This window comes from Microtus pennsylvanicus, chromosome 15 (genome assembly GCF_037038515.1).
Source record: "Microtus pennsylvanicus isolate mMicPen1 chromosome 15, mMicPen1.hap1, whole genome shotgun sequence".
Taxonomy (NCBI): Eukaryota; Metazoa; Chordata; class Mammalia; order Rodentia; family Cricetidae; genus Microtus; species Microtus pennsylvanicus.
In genome coordinates this window covers 24786306-24804409 of record NC_134593.1, presented here as the reverse complement: position 1 = coordinate 24804409, position 18104 = coordinate 24786306, and the positions used below count along the sequence as shown (strand labels likewise).

At 48.3% G+C, this 18104-nt stretch overlaps 1 protein-coding gene across 1 annotated transcript in view; it reads left to right on the top strand.

The window, feature by feature from the left end:
• Positions 1-17708, top strand: part of Extl3 (exostosin like glycosyltransferase 3) — a 44068-nt gene extending 26360 nt beyond the window's left edge. The window contains exons 4-7 of the mRNA XM_075950218.1: positions 3585-3712; positions 10002-10146; positions 12464-12592; positions 14986-17708. Coding sequence (XP_075806333.1) covers positions 3585-3712; positions 10002-10146; positions 12464-12592; positions 14986-15195 — 612 coding nt within the window. The 3' untranslated portion in view covers positions 15196-17708. The remainder of the gene's footprint in view (positions 1-3584; positions 3713-10001; positions 10147-12463; positions 12593-14985) is intronic.
• The last annotated feature ends 396 nt before the right edge of the window (positions 17709-18104 follow it).

Genomic DNA, 18104 nt, shown 5'->3' with positions numbered 1-18104 from the left:
TTTATATTGTTGAGTTTTCGATCTGTAAATTTGACGAGTTTATTGCCATATTCTGGAAACTGCGGGGCTGGCTTGTCCCTGTTCCCCTTTCATTCATCCACATGTTTATATGACACATGTCGGACATTTCTGTGCCGGCACTGCTCAGTGTCGGCCTCGTAACTAAAGCAGTACTTTAGAGTTACCGGAGTGCAAACACTAAGTCTGCCATCTACCTTCCTGGCACAACATGAGAAACTGCCAGTTTTGGGGGTCAGGGTGGAGGATTCCTGTTGTAATTTGAAACCAAACAACAGAAGTGGGAATGTTGCTAAGTTCTTCTAGTTGGCTCGTTTCTCTTACATTGGCTATGCTTTTCTCAAACTCCGAGAGGCCAGTGCTGGTCTTGTGCAATGGGTTTAGGAATGGCTGGGTCTTTCTGTCAGGGTTCTGTTGCCCAAAGTGACTTTGGGTAGTTGCTGAGCATCAGTCTAGTGATTAAACGCTATAGCTTTGAAGGCAGCACCTGTTTTTGTTTTGAGGCAGGGTCTCACACAGCCCAGGCTGGCCTGGGACTTGCTATGTAGCTTTGAACTTACTTTCCTGTCGCTCCCGCCTCCAATGTGCTGGGGTTAAAGGTGAAACCTCTCCCTTCAGCTTCTGAATCAGAAATTCCCTCTTCTTCACTTCTTGGCAGACATCTCAGGGATGGATTTCAGTGAACTTGCAAACAAACCTGCTTGTGAATCTGGGCCAGATCTTGTTTGCTGTTAGATTCTTAGCTTTGTGGTCTGCCCAGCTCAGGTCTTTTAAAGAATAAGAGGGGAGTTAGGTGTGGTAGCACACACCTTTGATCCCAGCATTTGGGAGGTGAGGCGGGTGGAGCTCTGTGGTTTTGAGGCCAGCCTAGTCTACATAGTGAGACCCAAGGTAGCCAGGACTACAGTAGAGAGACTCTATCTTAGATAGGGTGGGGAAGGGAGAACAAAGAAACCCCTGTGAACTGCAGTTTGCAAATGAATCCTTTTGTCTGTGCTCTGGGCCCCAGATCATCCCATCACCTCAGTTCTCCTCGGTCCTCATTTATGGACTCAGACTGCGTCTGTTTGCCTGGTGATTGACTCCAGGTTCTGCTGACAACCGAGCAGTCCCCAGGCTCACGCTGTCAGAGGTTGAGTGGAATCGCTCCTCTGCTTAGATAGGCTCCACAGCCATGCTGCTTTCCTTGTGCCCGTGCAGAGCCATCTCCTGGGGCTCTTTGGGAACTGCAGCCTGGTGACTTGGAGGCCCTAGTTCCAATAGTCCTGGCATTGAATGTCCTGGCATTGAATGGTCATACCAAGTGCTCGGACGCTGTAGGTAATCCTGCTGGAAATCAATTCACAGAACCGATAGTCTTCAGGAGAAGCTTGAGGGATGGAACTTCTCTGTGTGTGTCTTCTGGGCATGAGGGGCTGTGCTCTGCAGGACTGACTGAACTTCAACGCTGTGAGCAGGCACAGGGTGTGTTAGGAAAGGAGTGAATGATGGGGCAGTTTGGGTGAGCGGTCACCTGTTCCATCCTCTCAGGCGGTCACATGATCTTCTGTGATAATAACATCTCTGAAACTGGGAGCATCTTAACATGGGTGGGATTACTAAACTTGCCTTTGGCGCCTGCCACTTCTGGTCATCTTCCTGCTCCCTGGGGAACAAAGGCTGCTGAGATATAAGGCGCTGGTGGCTTCCCTCCTGGCTGTGTGTGTGTGGATCCAATCCAGGACCTCACACTCTAGGCTAGTCTTTTTTACCACTAAGCGGTACCCTTATGTGTTGTGTTCTCTCTCCCTCTCTGCGTAGTTCTGTCTCTTTTGCCTTTCTTTAACCCAGTTTGACAATCTCTGCCTGTTAAATGCCCATTCTGGTTCCTGACCCAGAACTTGGCCTCTTTGTTCTGTTACCACTGAATCTGAGCTTAGGAGACCACTGACTACAGACCAGGGCTGCTTTTGTGTTTTTGTTTTTAACTGGGTAAATATGCTCAGGGCAGGGTGGATTTCCGAGTCTGTTGCTGGGCTCTGACATCTGGAGCAGGGTAGTTGCGATCCTTCTTTGTTGATGGGGCTGGAGCATCTGTGGAACTGCGGCCTGGCTAAAGCAGCACTCCATCTAATCTGAAACTTCACCTACATTTGTAATTGATGTCCTTTTCTGTGACGGAACAGGAATTAGTGATAAATTTTCCATGGTGGCTTAGGTTTGAAGACATTTGCAAAGTTAGCATCAGTTTAGCAGGCAAGGGACTGGGAAAGTCCAGCTCCAAGACCACCCCCAAAATCGTGCAGGTGTGCAAGCAGTGCTGTCTCTAGAACCCATAGCAGAACTCTGTTAGCCCCTCCCCTCAGGTAATGGTCAGAGAGATGCCACAGTTGGTGCTGTGATAGCGCCCTTGTTTATAGCGCCGTCATAAAGCGGCATGGCCACAGCAGCTTACAGAGGCTTATGGTTCCAGAGGGACAAGACTCTGTCTTGTGTCAAGGAAGCGAGACAAGAGCAGGCATGGCGTCTGGGGAGAAGCTGAGCAAACACATACTGGTCCACAGCAGGGAGCAGAAAATAAACTCAAAATGACCCAAGTCTAAGCTTTTTGTGCATGTGGTTTCTCAAGACAGGGTTTTTTCTGTGTTACAGCCTTGGCTGTTCTGGAACCTGCTTTGTAGACCAGGCTGACCTTGAACTCCCAGAGATCCACCTGCCTCTGCTTCCTGAGTGTGGGATTAAAGGTGTGTGCCACCATGCCCGTTAAGTCTAAACACTTAAAGCACGTGCCAGTGACACCCTTCCTCTAGCCAAGCACACCTCCTAAACTTTTTAAACAGCCACCAACTGGGAACCAGACCTATGGAGACATCTTAATCAATCCTCAAGTTCCTTAGCTCATCCAGATAATGAGGAAGCATCATTTTACCCCAAGAAAGAAGAGAGGATCTCACAGGGACCCAGAAAGCCGGAATGGTCATCTCCCTTCCATCGCCACCTGTCCTGCACGGAGGATAACCTCCTCCTGACACCAAGTATCAAGTGTATCTCAGGTCTAGAAGTCTCCATACCCGTGTTCTCAGCTAAATCTCCTGCCTGAAACATCTGTCTTCTATCCTCGTACCAAAATGTTGCTCCCTAGGAAGATGCAGCACAGACACCTCCGTGGTCATCAGAACAAATCAGGCCTATGCACATGTAGCTTGCCAGGAAAGGAAAGGCTTCGATATGCGTAGTGAGCACTGTAGAGGGCATACGTCAGCACTGTAGACAGCATACATCCGCACCGTGGTGGGGGGTGCCACAAAGTGAACTGAGAAACACTCTTCTCCATTCCGGCTTTCTGTGTTCATTGTATAAATAATCCTCAGTGTTTCATGAGAAAGTCAGTTTTCTGGGACTAGTGGTTAGTGTGAGGCCCTCTTGTGTGTCCTGAGTGGGAGGCAGCTTCACTGAGAGGCACACGCTAGGTGTCACAAGCAAGTGGCAGGCCACCAGGCCAGTCGTTGGTAAGATCTGGACTAAAGTCACTTTGAGAATTCTTTGATGTAGCGCTGATTTCTTGTGTTTCCCGCCTTCATTTTCAGGTCGTCCGTACTGAGAAGAACAGTTTGAACAATCGATTCTTGCCCTGGAATGAGATTGAGACAGAGGCCATACTGTCTATCGACGATGACGCTCACCTCCGCCACGATGAAATCATGTTTGGGTTTCGGTGAGGGACAGATTTTCAAACACTTCAGTGTGAAAGTGAGAAAAACCAATTTGAACTTGACAGCTAACAGAGAGGAGAAACTCTATGAGGCTGTCAGGGCATCGTAGGACGGGCTTGGTCCCAGGTCTTGGTGGTTTGGCTGACTCTTGCTTATCCTCTTCAGGGCTGCTCTAGTCTCTGTAGGCTCTTCCTCTGGGGCTAGGGAGATGGGAGTCTCTAATTAGCTGGGCCAGGGTTGCTTGCCTCTCCTGGACCTGCAGGTCTGTCATCCTTAAACCCAGCCTCTGTGGCTAAGAATAGAGGTGGGGAAATTGGGTTTGTGTTGTAGGAGTGGGAACTCCTAGATGGTAGGAGGAAGAAAGGACCGCTTGGTGAGGAATGGGACAGGGCCAGAATACCATCCCCCAAGATGTAAGTGGGGTGGAGAACAAGGGTCCAACAGGAAAAGAGGAATGGGAGAAGGAGGTGGTAGCAGTAGCCGTGGTGACACTGACCTTAGTCACCAACATTGTCCATGCTGTGTGCTGGAGACTACCTGAGAACCTTGGCTTCTCTCACTAATGTCCCTGGAATTAGTTAATTTTTGCTATGACAAAATAACCTGATAGAAGCATCGCAGGGGAAGATTGATTTGACCGGGTTTTGAAGCATCCTGTCGACGGGTGCCTGGCTCCCTGCACATGGACATGCCAGCCTGGCAAGGAGAGAGAGTGGAGAGGAGACTCTCAGTCCTGACAGACGGGAAGCAGAGAAATGGCTGAGTATGGAAGGGGACCAGGACAGGGTGTCCCCCCAGAGACGTGCCCCCAATAAGCTTGCCCTTCTAACTAGGATTCCACCATCTCCCAATAAAGCCATCCCATTATAAGTCCATCAAGGGATGAGTCCCCTTATAAGATCAGAGCAGTCACAGACACAGCCCAGGGCTGCGTCTAATCAAATTAATAAACAGGTAAGCCAGCACAACCCTAGGGCCCTATGTAGGAGTTGTAGTTTGTATAAGTGATCTACAGCAGTGAGTTGAGATACCAGAAAGCAAAGCTATAGAAAGTGGCAGCCAGCTGGTGGATTGCAGGCCTGTTTAACTCTCTCTTCTGTGCTGCTGCGCTCTCGGATTCACTGTGCCCGTGCGCTGGGGGCTTAGGTGGTCTAGTGAGGCATACTACCTGTAAGAGAAGTGGGCTGGGGGTTCTGAGTGGGTCATCACTGGTGTGGGCTCAGGTCCGTGTGTGAAACCTCCACAGTGAGGTCAGGAAAACACCTCGCTGAGCACTCAGAACTTTTTCAGGAAGTTGGCATTTACTGTGTCACCCGGGGTCACTGTGGAAAATGAATTATCAATTCCTGTTCCATCACAGAGAACAATGTCAGTTACACACGTACGTGAATTATGGATTAGTTGGAGTGCTGCTTTAGGTTTGCCTTAGTGCTAACACCCAAGTGAACATTTTGCTTGAAATCAAGTTTTTGGTGACATTTATTGGACATAATTTATGTATCCTCCCATTCATACATCTAGGTGTTGAGCTGGGTAGATTTTTATATGGTCATCAAGAGTCCATTTTAGAAAACATTATCACCAAAAGAAACCGGACCCATCAGCCACTGCTCATCCTCCAGCCCTGTTAAGTCCTAGGCAACCACTAAACTTCACATCTCTGTAGATTTTCCTATTGTGGGAATAAGTGGCCTCCTGTGGCTGGCGGCTGGCTTTCTCCTTTCTACCTTGTGTTTCTACGGCTGTCTGTCTCGTAGCGTGCAGCAGCGCTTCACTCCTGTTGTATGTGTGCCATATGTTCTTTCCTCGTTTATTTAAAGACAGGGTCTCGGGATGGCTGGAGAGATGGCTCAATGGTTAAAATCATTGGCTGCCCTTCTAGAGGTCCTGGGTTCAATTCCTAGCACCCCTATGGCAGCTTACAACTGTCTTTTGCTCCAGTTTCAGGAGATCTGACATTCCCAAACAGACATACATGCAGGTAAAACACTAATCAATGCACATAAAACAAAAATTTTTTTTTAAAAGGGAGGGGTTCCTTTACTATGTAGCTCTGGTTGGCCTGAAACTTGCAATGTAGATCTGGCTGGTCCTGAACTCAGTGATCTGCTTCCTCTGCCTTCTGATTGCAGGGATTAAAGGTGCATACCACGAACCTCTGTTGTCTTTCATTTGGGTCCTTACTGCTTAGTGAAGCCCAGTGGTATGCTGTGCCCGTGCATATGCATGTCTGGACTGGAGCATTTCTCTTGGGTACATGCCTAGCTGTGGGGCGGCTGGGCCAGAGGGCGGATGTTTTGAGGTCCCACTAAACTGCTTTGCAAAGTAGCCACACCACTTTCCAGCCAGCGGTGAGTGAGCATGCCACTTTACCGCTATCCTTGACAGTGCATACACTTACTGATTTTTATTTTAGAGCTATCCTAAGTGGGTGTGAAGCGGTGTGGTTCAAGATAGATTGTGTGTGCAAAGTATGTACACATGTGGAGGTCAGAAGTCAGCTTCAACTTTATGGACTGAGCCATCTATCTCCCCAGTTCCCCTTTACAGTTTTGATTTGCTTTCTCTAACGACTCTGATGTTGAGTGTCTTTTCACGTGTTTATGAATTAGTTGACCATTTGTATGCCTTTGGTGGAGAAATGTTGATTTCAGATATTTGGCCTGTTTTTGTTTGGATTATGTGTAGAGAAAGGGGATTTATTAGAATGACTTAAAGGCTGTGGTCCAGCTAGTCCAACAATGGCTGCCATCAACAGAAGGTCCAGGAATCCAGTAGTTCAGTCACAATTCAGAATCCACTGGGGTCCCAAACAAGTAGGCTCTGATGCCAGGGAAGGAATGCACTTGCTATGGTGGAGAGAGCGAGCAGGCAGAGAGCAAAGCTTCCTTCTTCCACCTCTCTGTGTAGGTTTCCAGCAGAAGGTGTGGTCCAGATTAGAGGTGAGGTTTTCCAGTTGAAAAGATCCAGATTAAAGGTGTGTCTTCCTGCCCCCGAAGATTCAGATAAGACGTGGATCTTCCTGCTTCAAATTAAGCAAAAACCCCTCACAGGTGTGCCCCTCTATTTTTGGATTTTAGTTAATTCCAGATGTAATCAAGTTGACAGCTAAGAATGGCCACTGCAGATCGTTTGTCTCTGTATTGCTGCCTTCTCAGAGTTCTTTTTTTTTTTAAAGATTTATTTATTATGCACACAGTATTCAGCCTTCATCTATGCCTACAGGCCAGAAGAGGGCACCAGATCTCATTACAGATGGTTGTGAGCCACCATGTGGTTGCTGGGAATTGAACTCGACCTCTGGAAGAACAGTCAGTGCTCTTAACCACTGAGCCATCTCTCAGAGTTCTTTATTCTAGATCAAAGCGTATCTGTTTCACGCCAGAGAGTCTGCTCAGCCGGTCTCTTTGCACCGCCTTGTGGCATTCCTTCAAGCATAAAGTTTTCAATTTTGATGAATTCTAATTTATTTGTGTTCACTTTGTGTTTTTAGTAGCATTTACAAAACTGTTTTTTTGTATTTTGTCAGCTTTAGTTCATATAAAATGGGAAAAAGTAGTTTATCTTAGCAGTTCACTTTGAGAAGCACAGGAGTTCCTCTGTCTTCGTTCCATCCCCTGACCCTCCTGGTCTTAGGCTTCCTTTTGCTACTGAGCCATAGGTCACAGAAATGGCATCTTTACTTCTGGCAGAAGGTCAGCTCTCCCCTAAGTCCCAACGTGGTGGATTACTGAAGCAAGTCTGTAGCTAGCTGAGATTGAAAAAGGAAAATCCTGCTGACCAGGCTGTGTCCATGGTAATCAGCCGTTGCTCTTCCTCTTATGCAAGGAGAAAAGCCTAGAAGAGCTCCAGGAATGGTCTTGCCACTGCAGGTGTCGGTTGTGGGAAATGGCTGTATTTTTGATGTGGAAAGACACACTTAAGGCCCACTGAGGGGCCGGGAGCTGTGGGTGTGGCCATGAGGTGTTAGGAGAACTTCAGACACTCCTAGCTTCCCTCCCAAGAATGCCAGAGAAAAGGAGCCCCAGCTCTGAGGAGTTTGAATTCACAGAGGTGCTGAAGGTGCTGGCTTCTTTGTCAGCTCTGCCTTTTTGACTTTTCTGGGTGGTGAGGAAGTAGTGAATCCGTTTTAGTCATTCTGGATGTGGGCCCAGCCTTCAAGAACTGAACTGGCACAGCTGAATTGTCTCCAGGGGTAGATCCCCACCGACATCTGTGGGCAGGAGAGGGAGACACAGAGCAGAAGACACAGTATGCCTTGTTTAGGTTTTATTAGCTTATATCAGTTGTACGAAGCTAGGGACTTCATTGTGACATTTCTGTGCCTCCATAGGATATAATTGGCATGCTCATCCTCTTTACCCATCTCTTCCTCTGTCCCCGCTTACTTCTTTTAATTTCATGTCGTTTCCCCTTCATTTCTGCACATGATAGAAAACATTTTGTCTTCCTGAGTCCAGCTTATTTCATATCACATGATGAATTTAGCACCATCCATGTTCCTAAAAAATGATATGATTTCACTCTTTGTACCTGTGTCTGTGTGCCGCACTGTCTTTATCAACTTAAGAATGGATGGGCACACGGGCCACTGTGAAATGCTACCGAAAACGTCTGCAAGATGCTGACTTGGATTCTTTTCAGTAGAGGTTGTACTTTAACCCCCTGAGGGCCTCCGTGCCGATTTTCTAAGTGGCTGGATTAACTTAGACTCCTGCAGTGTGTGTCAGGGCCCTGTGTGTCCACACCTCCTTACTAGAGTTTCTGTTTGTCTCCTTGACGACAGCTATTCTGACTGGGTAACACGAAAGCTCAAGGTAATTTTGATTGCATTTTCCTGAGAATGAAGGATGCTGAACAGTTTTCCATGCACTTATTAACCACTTATTTCCTTCACCCATTTTATGTTGTTTAATTTTGAGGTCTTTATATTCTAGTTATTGCTTCCCTGTTGGGTGTGTACCAGGCAGTGCTTCTGTCTCCTCTGTCTCTTCTCTGGGGGCCTCCCTTGTGCAGAGCTGTTGTAGTGGACGCAGAATCACTTGTAACAGTCAGAAGTGGGAACAGAGGAGAGAGTCATTGTGTGGTCCACTCACAGGAGGGAACTATAGGTACAATTCATACTGACAGTAAGAATGGTGCGAGCTAGGCCAAGGGTTGGCAGATCCTGGAGATGTTGTGACGGTGACCCAACTTGTCTGTCTTTAATGCTACTAGATAATGTACCCTTCAAAAAGGTTAAGATGGTATTTTGCCGCAATAAAAAAAAATTCGTTGTTTATAAGAGGAAATCTATAAGGCCCTGTTGGGTGGTGGAAGTTGTGAGTTATCATCTGTTAGATCAGTGACTCTCAAACTGTTTCAGGGATTGAAATGCCCTGAAGCCGCTCAGGAGGTCTCGGGCAGCTGCAGCAGCTGCAGTCTCTGAGGCCTTTAGCGGCTGCCGTCCTGGAGCTTGTGTTTTCAGCTCCGGTTTCAGCCAGTGAGACTGCGAACTGATTGTATTTATTTTGACTTAGCTATAGATTTGGGAATGATAGAAAAGTTTCTCCTGGGCAGCAAGATGGCTCATCAGGTAGAGGCACTTGCCCACTAAGCCTAGGGGCCTGAGTTTGATCCTGCACCCCACATAAAGGTAGAGAGAACCCATGCCACCATAGTGTCCTCCGATCTCTACATGTAGACATGAACACATGCATGCAAACATGCACACTGCACGTTTTTTCAGATTCTCAAAGTGGGACCCAGTTCTCTCAGTTTTCTTGCATTTACAGATGCCTCCCTCTGATGGTCAGTGGACAGCTTACACAGTGGGTTTATCTCTGGGCCCTGCTCAGCTTAGGAAATGGGTTCTCCTCACAGTGATTGCTGTGGTATCTGAGTGCTTCTCACATGTGCTGTCTGGAGCAGGAAGAACAGAGAAGCTCAGGGTAGAGAAATTACATATGTGTTCTGTGGACCATGTTCATTACATGTGAATGTGTCATGTTCATTGCAAACAAACCTTTAAAGAAATTATAGAAACAGGAATTGGTTGTCTCCCGCTTCTTAGCAGATTGTCACCTTCTAAAGTGCCTTACAATGTGACCTTCCCACGAGACACTGGAGGGACACCTGTGTGCAGATTATTAATGACAATCACTGTAGTTTTTTTTTTTTTACCTGATTTGCTTGTCTGACTTTTTTTTTTTTTAAGAGAAAGGAAAAGGAAATAAAAGGAAAAAATGCAAAAGTCTAAGGGTCAAAGCAATCCAGATAAAAGTACTTATTTTAAGTGTGTGTGTTTTCAAGGGTGTGGAGAGAGGCACGTGATCGTATTGTGGGTTTCCCAGGCCGGTACCATGCGTGGGACATCCCTCACCAGTCCTGGCTCTACAACTCCAACTACTCCTGTGAGCTGTCCATGGTGCTGACAGGTGCTGCCTTCTTTCACAAGGTAAGAGAATGCTGGTTCCGTGCTCTGCCCTTAGTAAGGGTGAGCTTTGTGTGGGAATGAACGCTGCCTTTAACCTTTACACACACACACACACACACACACACACACACACACACACACACACACACCCCTACACACACACACCTACACTCACACACACACAAACACACACACACACATACACACACACATACACACACACACATACACACACGTACACACACACACGTACACACACACACGTACACACACACACCTACACACACACACACCTACACACACACACACCTACACACACACACACCTACACACACACACACCTACACACACACACACCTACACACACACACACACACACACACACACACACACACACCTATATACTGTAGGTGGAGCCCGCTTGTTCATTTCCTGACTGCTCAGACCCGAATAATCATATAGAAACTATATTAATTCTATATTAATTACAACTCTATTTGGCTGAGAGTTTGCACATTACTAGCTACCTCTTATATCTTAAATTAACCCATTTCTATTAATCTGTGTATTGCCACGAGGCTGTGGCTTACCCGGTAAGGTTCTGTTCTGGTGTCTTTCTCCTTCAGCAGCTACATGGTGTCTTCCTGCCTACTCTCTCTTCCAGCCTGGCTGCATTCTGCCCTGCTATAGGCCGAAGCAGCTTCTTTATTAACCAGTGGTAATAAAACATAGTCATAGCCTACAGAGGGGAATCCCACATCATTATACCCTTCTGGGCCAGAGGCAAGCTGTTCCTGCATTTAAAGAAACTGGGTGATGTGCTTAGAGAAGCCTAGTGTGGTGGCCCTCACCTGGAATCCCAATAGTTGTAGCTAAGTAGGAGAGTCACAGGTTTGAGGCTAGGCTAGGTTGTACAGTGAGAACCCATCTCAGGATGAGAAAACAAACAAACCATGCATATAGTAACTGAAAGTTAGGACCAGGACAGCCTGTAGACCATGAGGACTCCTGCAGACCACTGGCTCTCGCTATGGACTGATTGCCACTGTACAAGGCCCACTGTGGTCCTCTGTCCAAGGGCTCTGCCACTTCTGCCCAGAGGTGTTTTCACAGTAGGGTTTGGGCTCACTGGATGCCCACAGTGCAGGTGCCTTCGACCATCATGTCCCTCTGCGCTGTTATCTTTATGCTGCTTCTGCTCCTTTTTCTACATTTCTTCTGATATGCAGCATTAGTGCTAGCCTGTTGTGGCTCCTGAGTTCTTTATGGATGTCTGGTCAGAGCTGCGGTGTCCTGGGTTATAAGGAACACTAGAGTATGAAAACGTGCATGAGAGAAATGAAGAAATAGCGTACGTTTTTATGTTTGCTGTTGAAAGGCCGTCGTTTCAGATAAGTGGGAAGTGAGGCATTCTACTTTCACTCTTCCTTTGTTTGATTTTTGAGACAGGATCTCTTACGTAGCCTTGACTGTCCTGGAACTCACTATGTAGATCTGGGTGGCCTCAACCCCAACTCAGATCTGCCAGCCTCTGCCTCCCAAGTGCTGGAACAAAAGGCGTGCGCCATCACTGGCTTTTTTCTTTCGTGGTGCAGCTTAGGATCAAAGCTAAGCTGGAGGTGCAAAGGGCTCTGCTGCCAAGTGGCAGCTCCAGTTCTTTCTGAGTTTGAATAACATGGGCTGATGTCAGGGATCATCCTTGATCATCTTCTACATTATTCAATAAGGCAGGGTCTCAGTGAACCCCAGAGTGGATATGGCTGGTCTTGGCAGCCAGCTTGCTCTAGAGGTCCTCTGTCTCCACCTTCCAGGCTGCAATTACAAATAGGCTACCACCCCACTTGCATTTATGTGGGTTCTGGGGACCCAAACTCTAGTTCTTAGTGTCATTACCCCAGCCCCATATTGCATTTCTTTTGAGTGATGTTGGCATATACTTTCCCTTTCGAAGTCTTCAGCTGGCTCTGAAGGTGGTGGGCACTGCTCCAGTGTTCAGGGGGCTTAGGTTCCATTCCCAGCACCACAAAATCCCTATTCTGAGACAAGCGAGTCCCCTCCACTGCCCCTACAGTTCCTCAACCACTGAACTGGCTTCCGTGAGGGTGCTGCCTTCCGTTTGGTGCGTTCTTGTAGACTGTAAAGATGCAAGCTGATAATGCCATGTTCTTAGTGGAGACCCACGTTGCAGGATGCTCATTCCTGCTCTCAGTCCATGCATCCCCGCTGTGACCACCTGCTGGGCACCTTCCCACTCCTGTCCAGTAGCCCCTAGAGCCATGCATATTTTTGTTGCAAGTGAGACCTCCTAACAGTGTTCCGATCCTTTCTTCCCCGACAGTATTATGCCTACCTGTACTCTTACGTGATGCCCCAGGCCATCCGAGACATGGTGGACGAGTACATCAACTGCGAGGATATTGCTATGAACTTCCTTGTCTCCCACATCACACGGAAGCCCCCCATCAAGGTAGGCCCTGTATCCGTGGGAAGGTGTGTGCATGTACACTTCATTCTTGTGTTTGTCTCAATGCAGCTGTGATGGTGCCACACCCCAGAGACTTTCCTGTCACGTGCACAAAGACACCCCTTACATAAGTGATGTCAGGACTGTAAGACAGGACCTTGCACTGGATAGAGCTGAAGGACTGCGGGGCAGGAAGGGTGGGACAGCTTTACTCCCCTTCTTCCTTCACTTCTGAAGCAGGCTGTGGTTTCTAAGGGTAGATGCATTCGCTGCTTTGTTACTGGAAGGAATCACAGCCGTCTTCACATCACCTTATGGTAGCTGCAGCATTTCAAAGTAGCGCTGCTGGTCACTGCTGTGACGTGGTGGTCACAGTTCAGTTCCCAGCATGCATGTCGGATGCCTCACTACCTCCTGTTACTCCAGTTCCAGGGGATCTGATGCCCTCTGCTGGACTCTGCAAGCACTGCACTCATATGCACATACCTACACACAGACATGTGTACACATAATTAAAGTAAAAATGTAAAGAACCACTGCTTCAGTGAAAACAGTGGTTGTGTAAGTGTGTGATGTGGGTTTGTGGCTTCAGGGAGAGTTGGTGAGAGAGCAGTGGGTAAGTGGAGTGAGGGGCCAGGCTGTGTCTGCGTGTGTCCCCTAAGTACTACTGTAGCTTACTTTTACATGTTTCTTTGTAAGAGATTTCATTTAAAATAGATGGACAAGAGTTGTGAGATGCTATAAATGCCCGTCCTCCATTCTCCTGTATAGACATGTCATACATAGACAGCCTGCATGGATGCCTCCTACACTGGATGGCTGGCTTCCTTCTGCCCTGACTTTGTCCTGTCTCTTCTCCAGGACCAGGGTTGTCTGTTCTGAACTTCCGTGAATGACCTTACACCTTTCTCCATGTCTCTTCATCGTCTTGCTTACATAACTTTGCCGTCTTGTTTCCCATGCTGGGTTCTAATTTCAGTGCTCTTTACTGGTTTTTCTCTTCATGCTTGTAGGTTGAATGGATGGTTTCTATATCTCTAGGAAGCTCCTGTGTACATACACATTCATCACAGCCTCCCATCGTCCTGCTGCCTCTGGCTCTGGTTTCTGCAGGTCCTTCCTCTGTGCTCGCTCATATGTATGACTTGTTTTGAGGCTGCAAAGGGCTTTGCCCTTCTCCCATGTCCAGGCTCATAGCCTGTTTGAGACCAGATTAGGCTTGATGAGCATCTTGGGGTGTCCAGGACACACAAGTAGCTTAAATTCCTACCTCTGTCAGATGTGACTAGAGTGCTGTTTCCTCTCTAATTAGAGCTGAGCTTGAGAAGAAAACCTTTGTCCACCATCTTTCTTGGTCTCCACCACCCAGGTCTCATCCCACTGGGTCCCAGGCTCAGGTCTCCAGTAGAACTTTGTGAAAGGTTGCTGTCCTAGTTAGGGTTTCTGTTGCTACAAAGAGACACTTTTTTGTTTTTTTGTTTTTGGTTTTTTGAGACAGGGCCCAGACTGGCCCTGAACTCAGAGATCCTACTGCCTCTGCCTCCCATACGCTGGAATTAAAGGCATGAGCTACCACCACCCAGCCAACAACAACTCTTATAAAAGAAAACATTTAATTAAGATTGGCTTACAGTTCCAGAGGTTTAATCCATTATCATTATGGCAGGAAGCATGGCAGCATGCAGGTAGACATGGCGCTGGAAAAGGAGCTGAGAGTTCTACATCTTTATCCATGGGCAACAGGAAGTGTCTGCCATACTAGGCATAGCAGCTTGAGCATATATGACTTCAAAGTCTGCCCGCACAGTGATATACTTCCTTCAGCAAGGCCACACCTCCTAATAGTGTCACTCCCTATAGGTCAAGCACTCAAATACACGAGTCTGTGGGGCCATACCTTTTCAAACCACCAGTTGCCTATGCTAATGGTTAGCCATATGGTTTGTGACACCATCATGTTTCTTACATTTTTCTAATTGTTGGAAATCTTAATAACTCTTTTTCATTGTTTTAAAATGTAATTTTCCTAAATATCTTTGTAATGGCTATGTAATATTTTAAAATTATTTATTTCTGTTGTGGCTAGTTTTCCAGTATTTCACTATGAAAAATGTGGTTGTAACAACTATACCAACATCTTGCTGTACCACCCAGGTAAAGATTGCAGGTAGACTTGTTTGGGCCAGTCACACTGGGCATACTAATACTTTGTGTCTGATAAGTATGGTGACATGGAAAGGCCCCCATGAGTGTTTTGGATACATACATGCTGGGCTGTGTGGATGGAGCCAGGGTTCAGCATCTTCTCTGTGGACATAGCTTTGGCTTGGCCACGCTATGAGGTTCTGTCAGCAGTCATGCTGTGTTCTCACCGTGCTCTCTCCTTCTGTTTCCAGGTGACATCGAGGTGGACTTTCCGATGCCCGGGGTGCCCTCAGGCCCTGTCCCACGATGACTCTCACTTTCACGAGCGGCACAAGTGTATCAACTTCTTCGTCAAGGTGTACGGCTATATGCCCCTCTTGTACACACAGTTCAGGGTGGACTCTGTGCTCTTCAAGACCCGCCTGCCCCACGACAAGACCAAGTGCTTCAAGTTCATTTAGGGCCTTGCCAGTTCTGAAGAGACCATGAGTGGAGTGAGGAGAGTCGCTCCACGGTTCCCAGGCATTGAAGGACCTTGGGGACATCTGTGGGGCGGGGCTCAGACCCTTTGCTGGGGAAGGCAGCAGGAAGAGTGGAAGGGAGTAGCTGTCTTTATCTTGAAGTCAGTCACACTGGGCCCAGCATCCTGGTCAGCAGACTCGGGGCTTCTGCACGGGGCACTGACTGAGGGTGAACACTGAGGACTGTGGGACTCTTGGGAGTCTCTAGTTCATAAGCCCAGGACGGCTGGTTCGTGGTTTTTAAATTCAGTAACAACTATTATTATTTAAAGAGTTTCACATCTGCCATTCAAGGCTTATTTATATGTGTGCATATATGTACACACATACGTGTATATACATATATATGCACACACACATATACATATATATATATATTTGGTGGGGTGGGGGTGCACTTGAAATTTCTGCCAATCTCTCCAAGGGAGGGACCTACCTGGCTATGTATTTAGTGGAGAGGGTCCTGACCCTGTGTTACTTGGACTGTCCCAATGGCACTGGCTGCAGAAACAAGCAGGATGGACTTGGCCTAGGCAAGATCTCCTGATCTACCCCGACCCCTTCCTGTAGCCTCAGTGATACTAACACAGCTTCCCCTCCTGCTGGGGCTGCGCAGCAGGGCTGGCATGTTCCCTGGGCTTTGAGGGCTGGTGCCAGGCAGCACTTGTCTTGGGGGTTATTGCCACTCTCCCATTCTTTCTTGTGTTTGAGAGAGGATAAGGAAGCAACCGGTGAGGCAGGGATGAGGCCTCTGCTGCCCAATGGCCTTTAGCTCACCCTCCTGGTGATGCCGGTGCGGGGCGCTGGTGCAGGTCCCTGTGCTATTTAGCAGGTCTCGATTGGGAGCTTGTAAGGTGCAGAACTGGCCTGTGTCCTTTGAGGATCCCAGAGTCTCATGGCAGGGCCTTGGGATGGACACCTAAGTGAGTTCACCTTTCCCCTCACGTCTGGACTCCATTGTGTACCTGTGGGGTTTGGACCCCGGATGTCGAGTTGCCTGTTGGAAACCCCCTCTTTCGAGGTCTGGGACATGCTAGAAGCTGGAGGCTGGGGTCCGCTAGGAGAGTTCTAGTCCGGCCTTAGAAGCTAACAGGCGCTCACCCCCACGTTACCACTCTCCACTCCCTGTTACGGTTCTGTTCCCAGGGCTGCCAGTGAAAACTGATTTTGGGGGTGGTGGCAGCAGGAAACTGGAAGCGTAGCGCTGTGTCAGGGATTCCGCCTGTGACTTGTCACCCCGCCCGCCTGGCTGAAGTGGTACTGAGCAGCTGCACCAGACAGAGCTCAGGGCTGTCCTGGCCGTGCACCTGCCTTAAGCCAGTCCCGTCTTCCTAGGCCCTGACCAGAGTGCTGCTGTCCTGACTTCTCTGTAGATCCCTTCTGCTGGAGGCTGCCGTGGCCTCCACCTCCAGGAGTCCCTGCGGCCAGAGGACCAGGCTGCTGCAGAGCTTCCACTGGTGTCTCCTCCAACCTGACACCAAGGGCTGCCTGGGACATAGTTCTTAGCATCTAAGCAAAGGGGTCTAGACTCTTTCCCCGACTCTGTCCTTTCTGTTCCTTGTGGCAGTAGCCCTCTTCCCTCAGGGGAGCCAAAGAGTGTGGTGTTTTTTTTTTCCGCTAACTATGTGGCTGCTATTTTTTTTTTTTTTTTACTTCCCAGTATTGGGGATGGAACCCGGAGCTGTGGATGGGCATCCCGACAATCGCTCTGCCGTGAGCCCCGGCCCTATCCACCTTGTTTCTTTAATGTGAGAACTTGTAGATTGCTGTGGTATCTGATGAGGAAGTCCGTCTCTACGGTAGAACCCCTCTGGAGGGCACTGAAAGCTGTTGGGCACTCATGGATGTCATTGAAATGTGTTTCAGGGATAGCGGTGTCAGAGCATCCTATGGGGTAGCATCTCTGGGCCCGGTGGGAACACTAACTGAAGGTCCCCAGCAGCAAGTATGGACAGTGACTGTATCTGAGGGACCCTCTCAGAGGCAAGAGGCAGAGACAAGCAGTTGGATACTGCTTGTCATTTGGGTTGGGGAGCCAGGGGGCATGCCTGGAAATGATTCTTCCCTCTACAAGCTGCTTTGCCGCAGCTCACCATGGTCACCTAGTGCAGATTCCTAACACGGGTCACACCTGACTACCCAGTCTCAGCTTCCAGGGCCAGGACAGCCTTGGTTTTCAGTTGCCCTTTATCTTGAGGGCAAGGGCCACCCACAGAGTGACAGTCACCCCCCCAGGGTGCCTCAGGCCAGTGGACCACCTACAATGCTCATGTCTGGGGTGGCCTTGTTAGCACAGGTGAAGCTGGAGGGTGGGGCTGCCTGGGGCGGCTCTGATAACATAATTTGTCCATCTGTCTGCCCCTTTCAAACCATGAGCACAAAGGTCTTACGTTGGATTTTTGTAAAAAAACAAAACAAAAAAGAAAAAGAAATAAATGGAGACTTTAACTCAAGCTGTTTGGAGGTGTTTGGTTATTCTCAGCAGGGACAGAAGAGTTACCTGAGCCAGGGTGTCTGCCTGAATGCCGTGGTCTCTGCGTGGCCAGCTGGGAGCCCTCCACCATCAGCCAGGGAGCGGTAAGAGGAGCCGACAAGCGTGAGCCCAGGCGGTCAGCCGTGTTTTATTTTGCACACCAGCCAAGCTTTCTACTGTGGAGATTTTAAAAAAGATTTATTTTTATAATGCGTGCGTGTGTGCGTGTGTGTGTTCACACGTTTGCAGCTGCCTGCTGAGGCCAAAAGAGGGCATCAGATCTGCTCAGCAACAGGTCTTTTTTTTAACCACTGAACCATCTGTGGCTCTTCCCATTTGCTTTGTAGCTGCCTGCTGAGGCCAAAAGAGGGCATCA